At 50.0% G+C, this 12500-nt stretch overlaps 1 protein-coding gene across 1 annotated transcript in view; it reads left to right on the plus strand.

Annotated features, from left to right (window-relative positions):
- sdc3 (syndecan 3) overlaps window positions 1-12500 on the plus strand; it is a 21962-nt gene that overhangs the window by 6703 nt on the left and 2759 nt on the right. Inside the window, exons 2-4 of the mRNA XM_079749781.1 lie at window positions 8287-8374; window positions 9564-10501; window positions 10875-11079. Of these exons, the coding sequence (XP_079605907.1) occupies window positions 8287-8374; window positions 9564-10501; window positions 10875-11079 (1231 nt within the window). The remainder of the gene's footprint in view (window positions 1-8286; window positions 8375-9563; window positions 10502-10874; window positions 11080-12500) is intronic.

A 12500-nucleotide genomic window follows, 5' to 3' on the forward strand; every position in this document is an offset into this window, starting at 1 on the left:
TATCCCATCCGACACACACAGCAACCCGCCCTCCTCTCTCACTGTTCTGAGGACTGCAATACTATTATTATACTGAGCAGGTGGCCAGCCAGAGATACACAGCGATCTGTGTGTATTAGTGAGGTGGATATGGCGATGGGGGTGCTGGCGGGGTTCTGTGTGTGCGTACAATAGATCATAATGTAATTAACTGAGCCCCTCGAGGTATACAGTGCGTTCTCCTGAATGCCCGCGCGTCACGAGAAGTATAGAAGACTTACTTCAATAAGCGGCACTCTGCAGTCTGCACACATAACCGTCTAGACACCTTTCATTAGGAGAGAGAGAGAGAGGAGGAGGGAGGAGAGAGAGAGAGAGAGAGAGATGGGGTGAGAAGGGGAGGGAAGGAGAGAGACAGAGGGGGGCAGGAGGGAGAGAGGCCTGCGGTGTGGCCTTGAAGTGGAGGTCCTTGGTGTTGATGGACTAGAAGTGGATCCATGTCCTTGAGGGAAGGACTGTGGTGGTGGTCTGTGTGTGTAGGGATGGGGGTGGGGCCAGGGCCGGGGGGTTGGAGTGTGTGTTGCAGGTGTTGGGTTGAGGGAGACTCATGGGTTAAAACCAGTGTCAGTGCCTGACGTCATTCCTCCTCGACCCAGGAGAAGAGTGAGCTATAGCTGGGAAACTGAGCCTCCGCCTTCAGGACTGTGTGTGGCGTGTGCGTGCGTGTGCGTGTGTGCGTGTCAGTAGTGCATGCGCAGGCAGCTTCTCTCTGTGTTAATCTCCGCTGACTGTGACAGGTGTCTAACAACCGAGCTGTCACCTGGTAACCCACTCACGTGCACGCCGCCGTCTCCGTTGTCACCTCCGCTCGCACGCGCACACCGCGCAACAGACACGAGCACTGCTCTCTGTCTCGGCCTTTCTCTCTGTCCCCACCCCTCTCTCGTCCTCGCTCTCAGCCTCCCACCCATCTCTCTCTCTCTCTCTCTCTCTCTCTCTCTCTCACGTCTGAGTGTGTGTGAGTGTTGGCTGCACTCCAACATGCCCAGCTAGCACAAAGGAAGAGCTAGCAAGAGAGGAAGAGAGAGAGGGAGATAGGTGGAAGGCTAAGAGAGGGGGTGAGAGAGAGAGCGAGAGAGAGAGAGAGAGAGAGAGACAGAGACAGAGATAGGGAGGGAGAGAGAACTAGAGCCAGAGAGGGAGAGATATGTGCAAGGCTAAGGGAGAGAGACAGATACAGATAGAGAGAGATAGAGATAGGTGGAAGGCTAAGAGAGGGGGTGAGAGAGAGCGAGAGAGAACTAGAGACAGAGAGATATATATGTGCAAGGCTAAGAGAGAGAGAGAGAGAGAGAGACATAGGTACAAGACTAAGAGAGGGAGAGACGTAGGTGTAAGGCTGGAAGTGACAGAGAGGCAGGTGGAAGAGAGAGAGATATGGACGGCTGAGTGCGAGAGAGAGGAAGGGAGAGAGAGAAGGAGAGAGAGAAGAAGGGAGAGAGAGAGCTGCAAGACTAAGAGACTGAAAGAGGATAAAGATAAGGATCCCGGGCGAGCGGGAATCCACTCAGAGAGAGAGAGGGGGAGAGGGAAAGCGAGGGAGAGGCTGAGCAGGGGAGGAGGGCACAATGGCAGAGCCCCAGCGGCCCAGCCGGCATGTGTCTGAGTGGGCCTGGTGCTAGTGCTGGGAGCGGGTCCCTCTGCCAGGGGCTAGGGGCCAGAGGGCCAGGTGGGGGTCAGGCCCCGGGGGCTTATCACCAGGCCCCTGCTGTCAACAAGGGGCTGCTGCCCCCAGCCCCTCTTATCAGGCCGGGCGCTGGGCAGGGTTTTGTGAATCATCCGGTAGTTTAACAGTAGCCCCGCTCCAACCATCCGCCCCACCCTCTGCACTGCTCTCACGGCTTTATAGAGCTCTCCTCACAGCGGAGAGAGGAAGCAGAGCATGATGGGACAGATAATGGGCCCAGAGTAGAATGGGATTTAAATCAATGTGTCTCAATGCCTTGGGGTTCTTCAATAGTTGTTGACTAGGGAATAGTCCTTTGAAACGGGGAGATGGCCGTGTATCACCCCGTGAGATCATAATTAATGGTGATGTACCATGTCTGAGCACAGACGCCCCAACTGTACTGGGTGCTGATATGAAGACGTGTGTGTGTGTGTGTGTGTGTGTGTGTGCGTGCGTGCGTGCGTGTGTGCGTGCGTGCAGTAGCCATGCACACAGTAGCACAACAGCCTCTTGGATTACTGAGGAATGCATTTGAAGTGGATCACAATGGATCCCTCTTTCACTCTCATCCGCTGCAGGGCTGATCCACACAACTGGAACCACCAGTTCTCAAAGAAGAAAGGCCAGAAAACTGAAATTGTGCATATGTGTTTGAGCGGATGTGTGTCGGGGTGTTTAGTGTGTTTGTGCGTGTGTGAGGGAGACTTTGTATTGGTTGATTTTTGTGGATTAGTGTGTTTGTATGTGTTTGTTTGTGTGGGTGTCGGGGAAATAGTGTCAATGTTTTTATGTGTGTGCTTCTGCGTGTTGTTGGTGGATTTGTGTGGGTGTGTTTGTCAGTGTGTGTTGGGGTGTGTTAGCTTGTTGGTGTGTATGTGTGACTGTGTTTAAGTGTGCTGTATTCACATGTACACATGGCTAGTATGTATGTGTGAATGTTGATGTTCTTGTATGTTGCTGTGTGCGTGTGTGTGTGTGTGTGTGTGTGTGTGTGTGTGTGTGTGTGTGTGTGTGTGTGTGTGTGTGTGTGTGAAGTAGATAGCTAGTAAACCTCTGCCTGTATCCCATAGATAACCTCTGGGAGCCCCCAATGTCCATTACCCCCCCAGCAGCCCATTGTTTTCCTATGGCCAAAATACACCTACACTAATCGGCACCCCAAAACACACATCTGAACACACACCCATACACACATGTACACACACAGGATGACTTTAAACCACTTTTTTAATGCATTTGTCCATAATTGTTTCCCATTATAAGCACCATCATCATCATCATCATCATCATCATCGTCATGTGCATCATGGCGGGCAGCGAGCAGACCTCATTACTCCTCCTGTAGGGAAATGTTTCCAGTAAGAGACTAACGAGAGAGAGAGAGAGAGAGAGAGAGAGAGAGAGAGAGAGAGAGAGAGACCTGCAGGACACAATGTACATACACAATGTGGAACACAGAGCATGGACCTGTCAGCCACAGATCTTGTTTTCACCTGAGTCACTGGAAACCTTCCTGCACACCTGGCTGCTCTTTGTCCCCACAAAACCTCTCTCTCTCTCTCTTTCTCTCTCTCTGTCTCTCTCTCTCTCTCTCTCTCTCTCTCTCTCTCTCTCTGTCTCTCTCTCTCTCTCTCCATCTGACTTTTCTCCTCCCTGACATCGCTCTGGCTCATGCACACAAAGCTCAAATCCATAATTACACATCAGAGATTTTCGGCCTCTCTCTCCTCCCCTTATGAACCACAATGGCGTCGCGCAACGCTTCAACAAACCAGGAACACATTCTGGCACACGGCGGGCCACTTTAGACCGCCGGCCCGGTCCGCCACCCGACGCCGCTGTATTCGCCGTTCACTCTGCTCACCAACGGGAGCAGCATGGAGGAAGATGGAAGGAGATGGAGAGGGGTGGAGGGGTGAGGAGGGAGGGAGATGGAAGGAGATGGAGGGAGGGACGGGGCTTAGGAACACAGAAGGGCTCTTGGCTCCAGGTTCTGTGGAGGAGGCCTGTACGTCTCTTCTGTGGTGAGTGAGCTATGTGGCTCAGGCACAGCCATGCAGCTGTTTATAGCTCCTTAAACACAGGCAAACTGCCGACCCGGCTGCATCCAGCGTTCTCCCCCAACCCCCCACATCACGTAAAATCATGCGTCCCACAAGGCAGCCAGTGTGTGATAAAATACCACAAACAAACCCTATGATTATGGTCATTAAGACTCCGCACACGCAAGCATATATAAGCACACAGGGACACATATACACACACACACACACGCACACTGTGATATGCATCTATATTTATATACATACAACATACACACACAAACACAGTTCTATAGATCTATATTTATAAACGTATCATATACACGCTTGCAGTCAGGCATTGTGTAATTACTACCCATTGATGCAGCACTGCCGGTCTCGCTGCGAATTCACGGCTAGAATATCGGTGCATATATTTAACATGATGAGGCAGAGTGGGAAGCTGTAGATCACTGTCACCCTTATAAACAGACAGCCAACTCCCCCCCCACACACACACACACACACATGCATAGACACACACACACAAACACATTTACACACAAACAGACACACAGGGTGCGTGTGTGTGCATCAACATATATGCACGTGTACAGTGATAACCTACTTCCATGTTTAACAAAACCGAAAATAGCCAAACCGCAGACCTAGCGTCTGCATGCAGGAGCGCACTTTGTCATTGCCTGTGAGGGAGTGTGTGTGTGTGTGTGTGTGTGTGTGTGTGTGTGTGTGTGTGTGTGTGTGTGTGTGTGTGTGTGTGTGTGTGTGTGTGTGTGCCCGGGTGCGTTTTGTGCAAATGTTCTTTGGCAATGGGGGTTTTGTCCCAGGGTCTATTTGCTCCCTGTGTGCCGCCCTGTGGGGGGGGGGGGGGGCGTTTACTTACAGTGTCTGTGTGTGCGTACGTAGCAGAACGCTTTTGGGACGCGAGCACATCATAGCAGATGAGAAGGATTGGAGATGGGGAAATCAGGGTTATGGATCATATAAAGTAATAATGGCTGGAGATGAAAGTCCTCGAGGCAAAAGAACTAAAGCCTAATGATGGAAGAGAGAGAGGGAGAGAGGGAGAGAGGGAGAGAGGGAGAGAGTGAGATAGCGAGTGCCAAAAGAAACTAAAAGCCAAAAGCAAAATTGACTTTGTTGATGATGTATTTCACGGTTGTTTATTGGCCGTTACATAACCTCTGGTTAAGTAGCTACACACCCTGTGTATGTGCCCAGGCCTATATTATCTGTGTGTGTGTGTGTGTGTGTGTGTGTGTGTGTGTGTGTGTGTGTGTGTGTGTGTGTGTGTGTGTGTGTGTGTGTGTGTTTGTGTGGAAGCCTCTCTGGGGAGATGGGAATTTCTTTGAAAAGCAAAGGTTACCCATAGCAACGGATTTCATTATAAAATGGATCCTTTGGAACACACACACACACACACACACAAAATCACACAGGACCCCCAATGCTTCTCCCAAGATTTTTTTACGGCAGATTCAGGACACCATTAAACTCTCTCAGTCTCTCGCACATGCACGCGCTCACACACACACACACACACACGGTTATGCCCATTCCTATACAAACTGCTGGGGGGTCAACTTTGAAGGGAAGTGTGCATCTTACTGTTACTCTTCATCAAATTAATACTGAGGTATCACAGCTCCAGTAAGTTTTAAGTCAATTTCTTCCTGGGGGTACATCTACCATTTCAGTTTTACCTCGCATTTGGATGTGATGGTGTAGTGCAGATAGCCTGGTTGCTAGATTCCATTATGCTTTTATTGGCTTTTAAAGGCATCGGGTTTCCTGTGTCTGGAGCCGGGGAGGAGCTAGCCCGGGTGGTAATTAGCATCACATAAGCTAGCAAAGAAAGCTGTGCCGGCCCCAAGGACGGGCTTGAGATGGCAGAGGAGATAGGGTTGTTTTGTTAACATTTTCAATGTTGGTCTAAGCGTTTCAGCTAAGTTGTTTGCTTTTGTATTACCTCAGAGACTTGGCAACAAATATTTTTCCTAGCATCATTAGCACAGGCCTGTTATCCCAGACTTTCGTTCTTATTTCTCGATTTAAAAGTTACAAAATGGCTGCTGAGTGTCTGTATTCTGGTCGATTTCGTGGGACAACCCCCCATAGCCATTGAAGAGAGTCCTCTGTGTTGGTTCTGTGTTGGTAAATGTTGGTTCCGATCTGATGCAGAGAAAATAGGATTTAGCCAAGGTTGGGTGTTCAATGACCTCAGCCTATTAAGTGACTTGAGGTCATTCAACTCTTAAAGTTCAACTCCCAGTGATCCTTGGCTTTCCACCAACGCTTTGTTTCCCTTAACCTACCCCCACAAATCCCATTATATATATATATATATATATATATATATATATATATATATATATATATATATATATATATATATATATATATATACAGTGGGGCAAAAAAGTATTTAGTCAGCCTCCAATTGTGCAAGTTCTCCCACTTAAAAAGATGAGAGAGGCCTGTAATTTTCATCATAGGTATACCTCAGCTATGAGAGACAAAATGAAAAAAGAAAATCTAGAAAATCACATTGTCTGATTTTTAAAGAATTTATTTGCAAATTATGGTGGAAAATAAGTATTTGGTCAATAACAAAAGGTCATCTCAATACTTTGTTACATGCCCTTTGTTGGCAATGACAGAGATCAAACGTTTTCTGTAAGTCTTTACAAGGTTTTCACACACTGCTGCTGGTATTTTGGCCCATTCCTCCATGCAGATCTCCTCTAAAGCAGTGATGTTTTTGGGCCACACGGACTTTCAACTCCCTCCAAAGATTTTCTATGGGGTTGAGATCTGGAGACTGGCTAGGCCACTCCAGGACCTTGAAATGCTTCTTACGAAGCCACTCCTTCGTTGCCCGGGCGGTGTGTTTGGGGTCATTGTCATGCTGAAAGATCTTCAGTGCCCTTGCTGATGGAAGGAGGTTTTCACTCAAAATCTCACGATACATGGCCCCATTCATTCTTTCCGTCATACGGATCAGACGTCCTGGTCCCTTGGCAGAAAAACAGCCCCAAAGCATGATGTTTCCACCCCCATGCTTCACTGTAGGTATGGTGTTCTTTGGATGCAACTCAGCATTCTTTCTCCTCCAAACACGACGAGTTGAGTTTTTACCAAAAAGTTCTATTTTGGTTTCGTCTGACCATATGACATTCTCCCAATCCTGTTCTGGATCATCCAAATGCTCTCTAGCAAACTTCAAAAGGGCCCGGACATGCACTGGCTTTAGCAGGGGGAAACGTCTGGCACTGCAGGATTTGAGTCCCTGGCGGCGTAGTGTGTTAGTGATGGTAGCCTTTGTTACTTTGGTCCCAGCTCTCTGGAGGTCATTCACTAGGTCCCCCCGTGTGGTTCTGGGATTTTTGTTCACCGTTCTTGTGATCATTTTGACCCCACAGGGGGAGATCTTGCGTGGAGCCCCAGATCGAGGGAGATTATCAGTGGTCTTGTATGTATTCCATTTCCTAATAATTGCTCCCACAGTTGATTTCTTCACACCAAGCTGCTTACCTATTGCAGATTCAGACTTCCCAGCCTGGTGCAGGTCTACAATTGTGTTTCTGGTGTCCTTTGACAGCTCTTTGGTCTTGGTCATAGTGGAGTTTGGAGTGTGACTGTTTGAGGTTGTGGACAGGTGTCTTTTATACTGATAAGGAGTTCAAACAGGTGCCATTAATACAGGTAACAAGTGGAGGACAGAGGAGCCTCTTAAAGAAGAAGTTACAGGTCTGTGACAGCCAGAAATCTTGCTGGTTTGTAGGTGACCAAATACTTATTTTCCACCATAATTTGCAAATAAATTCTTAAAAAATCAGACAATGTGATTTTCTGGATTTTTTTTTTTCATTTTGTCTCTCATAGCTGAGGTTTACCTATGATGAAAATTACAGGCCTCTCTCGTCTTTTTAAGTGGGAGAACTTGCACAATTGGTGGCTGACTAAATACTATTTTGCCCCACTGTATATATATATATATAGACACAGTCACAGAAACCACTGAAAATAACCCATTAACCCCCTCATCCCCTAAATAAACGCCAGGCCGGCCTTTTAGTTAACCTCCAGCGAGCGCCCATGCTCTTCTCCAAGGCTGTGATTGGCTTCTCGTTGACTGATAAGCAGGGAATTGCTGGTTGTAAGTTGGTGGTTTCGATGTTTCACCTCCAAGCTTGAGATTAGATGAAGCTTTAGAGGCTTTGGCCTCCAGAACCAGACTGAGGCCACACTCAGCTGTTGCTGCATTCAAATCCCCCCCCCCCCCCCCCCCCCCTCTCTCTCGCTCAGGCGTGTGTGTGTGCATGGGAGGATTTGTGTCCTTCTGTTTGTGTGTGTGCTGTGTTTGTGTGTGTGTGTGAGAGCGCACATTTAATCTGTCAAAGTGGTCTGGCTAAGTGTGGTGGCCTCTCTTTTAAATGAAATGACGAATGGCTTGTTCACTGAAGCGCCGTGGATGTCAACTCTTACTCATCATTGTCTCTCTGTGTGTCTCTCTCTCTCTCTCTCTCTCTCCAGGGGCAGTCTCCCTCTATAGACGACGAAGGCTCCGCCAGGGATGAGTTCTACGATGACGAAGACCTCTTCTCAGGCTCCGGCTCCGGCTGTAAGTTAGTGCGCGCACGTCGCTATGGGTGTCAGATCGCAGGTCCCCGAGGCCCCATTCATAAGAAGCTGGGTTTGATTTCACTCCGTTCAGATTCAGACCTTGTCCCTGTTGCTGTCCTTTCAAAATAAAAACCCCTCCCACGCATGAAAAGCCAGAAACTGTATGCACAAACACAAGCTATATCCCCACTCAGAACTTTGTTTCAAATAACAAAAAGCAGCAGAGCTAATAAGTAACACACACACACACACACACAAACACACAGATGCTCATAGATTACCTGATTTAATTTGCTCCAATCAGATTACAGAACCACCGATCAGGTGATCACCGTCACGGCAGTAAATGTGTGTGTCTGTGTGTGTGTTGTCTGCTGTTTGCGTGCGTCGGAATTAGCTCCTTAACTCAAATCCTATTTGTGTAATTCAGAGTGATTGGCTGATCTGGCGGGTGAAGGCAGAGCAGGAGTTTCCTCCTTATGAATGACTCATGGAGGGGTGCCCCCCCGGTCCAGGCACTGCGCTCCTGGCCCCGCATAAATTACTATTCTGTGCTCGCGCGGCAGAGGCACCCCCTGCAGTCCAAACAGCAGTCTGGCAAATTGCTTCACCTCAAACTGCACCGCCCAGCCGCCTGAATCCAAAGGGAAGGCTTATTTCAGACAGATTGATGCGTCTCAGGCTTCTGAAGCGGGCCTTTGGCCGGGGCCTGATGTCTCTCACTCAGGGGACATGATGGCCTCTCCCCCGTACGTTGGTTCCCTCTCTGCAGTGTTGCTGAGGAGAACTCGGAACGCCACTCCCGGAGATCTGAGTTCTCCTCCAAATCAATCCCGTTTCTCCCTAAATCCCAGAAACTAAGCCGAGCGAATGGGAGGTGGTGTAATGAAATTTAGAGTTAGAGGAAAAGTTAATCACTCATCCTTTACTGGAGCCCCACTCCTCTCATCTGTCTTTCCTTTCTTTTGCTCTCCTCTACTTTCTTCTGTCTCCTCTAATCTCCCCTTCTCTCCTTTCATCGCCATCTCTCATCATCTTCCCTCCAATTATTCTCTTTCTCGCTCTCTCTCTCTCTCTCTCTCTCTCTCCTTGCGCTCTCTCTCTCTCTCTCTCTCTCTCTCTCTCCTTGCACTCTCTCTTTCTCTCTCTCTGTCTCTGTCGCTGTCTCTCCCTCTCTCTCTCCCCAGTTCCGGAGATCAGCGTGACGCCGACCTCGGTAGGCGTGGTCTTCACCACCGAGGAGCCCCTCCCCCTCTCCACCACCCAGGCCACCGGCCCCGCCCCCTCGGCCCCGCCTGCGGCCGAGCCCAGCCCCAGCGCCGCCCCCGTCGGCACCCCGCTGCCCACCGAGGGCGACGGGGAGAGCGGCCTCGGCTGGGAGAGAGAGGGGGAGAGGGAGAGGAAGAGGGAGCTGGAGAGGGAGAGGGAGCTGGAGCTGGACCGGGAGCAGGAGAGGCAGCGGGAGCTGGAGAAGGAGAAGGAGAGGGAGAAGGAGCTGGAGAAGGAGAAGGAGAGGGAGAAGGAGCTGGAGAGGGAGCGGGAGAGGGAGAGGGAGAGGGAGACAGAGAGGGAACGGGAAAGAGAGCGGGTCCGCGAGCTGGAGAGGGAGAAAGAGAGGGAGAGGGACAGAGAGAGGGAACGCGAGAGGGAGAGGGAGAGGCAGAGGGAGCTCGAGCGAATCAGGGCCGCCGCCGCCGCCGCCGCCGCCGCAGCCACCGCCGCTGCCGCCCAGAGCACCACCGCAGCCCCGAGGTCCCCCGCTGGCGTCCCCATGGCAACGGACAGCTCGGGCACGGCGGCGGCTACGGTCAGCGCCGCGCCCTCTAGTGGCGTGGAGGACACGGGCGCCACGACGGCAGAGGACGAGAGAGAAGACGACGACGTCTACCTGTCCCCAGAGACCACACCGTACTACCCCGACAACGCCCAAACCACCATGACCACCGAAGAAGAAAGCAGGGACGACGAGTCCGACGCGACAGAGACAACCGCGGCGCCCGTTACAGAAGTACCAACCACCACCACCGGCGGCAAGGTCAGGATCCCCTTCAGGCCCAGGGTTCCCATGACGACCGCCACTCAGCCGGCGCCCACAGAGAGGAGCGATACCACCACCAGCACACAGGTTTCACTTACTCTCTGATGTCACTCATACAGGCTACAGCCCACCAGTGATTAGAGCACTTTTGGCTTCAGCTGACGTTGAAACCGCCATGATGGATTAGGGGTTGCATGGGTTTCCACATTTGAATAAGGTTGTACTTGTTTCATTTTTTTTTATGAGGTATATAAATGTCCTGGAGCGTGGCAGATCTTTCCACTGCTTCATGTACTTATAGAGCTCCATTGTATTTAAAGGCTTTCTTGGGTCTGCAACGCATGCGTCACGGATATTCACAGAAAGTTCTCATGAGATGGTTTGGACCAGAGTGGGTACTCTTTGGAGCAAACACAACATATAGACCCTCTCCCCTCACTTTCTCCCCCCCCCTCCCCAGACGGAGGGTACCAACGAGGTGGCCGGCAGCGGGCCCAGCGGAGACTTTGAGATCCGCGAGGAGGATCGGCGCAACGACCTGGGCCGGGGGCGGGGCGTGGACGTGGGGGTGGAGCCAGACCTCATCGGCAACACGGTGGACACCGGGAGCTCGGCCGCCCAGCTGCCCCAGAAGAACATCCTGGAGAGGAAGGAAGTCCTAATAGGTTCGGCCATCCGTCTGTCTAATCACAACCAGTCTCACCGGTCACGACCCGTTTGTATCGCTGATGAGCCAGTATTGGCCAGATAATCGGATTGTTGTATTTCTTGTTGTATTGCCACAGAGCGTGTTGGTTAACTGCCGCGCGACTGTTGTCAGTGTGATCTCATGGTCTGTCTTTCAGTCTGTCTGTCTATCTTTGTCTCATTCTGATAATCATGTTATCAGAATGATACTGATCATCATACTGTTTATCTGATTTTGAGGTCTCAACTCCTTGTCTATCTTTCCTTCTGTCTCTCTGTCTCTCTGTCTGGTGTTGTGGCGCTCTCTTTGAATGTCTGTCTTTCCTTCTGTCTCTCTGTCTCTCTGTCTCTCTGTCTGTCTGTCCCTCTGTCTGGTGTTGTGCCTCTCTCTTTGTCTGTCTGTCTTTTCTCTGACTGGCTGTCTCCAAACCACTCGGTAAAAGCCTGTTCAAACGTTCTCTAGCAGATCGTCTCCGGCAAAAATTGAAGAGGAAGTACTAGAATAATCTAGCATTATGGAGCACGGTTGTATCCTCTGTGAATCGGCTCCTAAGTCTCCTTCCATCCTACGAGGACAAACCGCCGCCTTCTCAGTTTCAGTTAAAACCTTGCTTTTTTCCTTCCCCTCTGTTCCCCCTGATTTCCATCCACCAGAAATCCTGTTAGCGTTCAAGGATGTTTCCCCGCGTGCCAGTGATTTGCTTTACCGAATTAGGGAGGAGGCAACATGTCTGATGTGCTTGGCTTTCTGTCTCTCCTTCAGCTCTTCTGATTGGAGGCCTTCTGGCGCTGGTTTTCGCTGATTTCCTGGTTGTTGGTAAAGATTAGCAGTCAGCAGACTTTAGTTTTAGATTTTCCGTCTGTGCTAGCCGTCACAGAATCCCTTATAGAGTACTGTATGGACCAATCATGTATAGTCCTGTGCTAGTTGCCCTTTTCCTTTTACACAGTGTTACAGAGTCCCAGTGTATTGCACAAACTCCACATGTTGCAGAGACTATATTATAAGTGGGTGGAAAGTTGTGTTTTTGTGAATTAAATAAAATAACCAAGAAAGCTCATTTATTGAAGGAAAAACCCCATTCCCCCTTTTACTTCAACCCAATTCTAGCCTGTCCCATATAATGAGCGCGCGAGCGAAACCAAACATGCCGTCTGGGAACACTGGGAATAAGTCTCACACAAAACTGGGCTTGATACCAATTATCTCAATGAGGTAAATTTGTATAATTTTTCCTACATGCAACAATGCATTTTGTACTGCAATTGGCTGACACTGTCGACAGTGTGAACCAAGTACAGATGCTCATCGTGAGCTTGACACACCCTAATGCTCAATTGTGTATGTACCGCTAGACGGTTAACACACACACACACGCCCAGCCTACGTAGGTAATCC

The sequence above is a fragment of the Pollachius pollachius genome (genome assembly GCF_949987615.1).
Source record: "Pollachius pollachius genome assembly, chromosome: 13".
Taxonomy (NCBI): domain Eukaryota; kingdom Metazoa; phylum Chordata; class Actinopteri; order Gadiformes; family Gadidae; genus Pollachius; species Pollachius pollachius.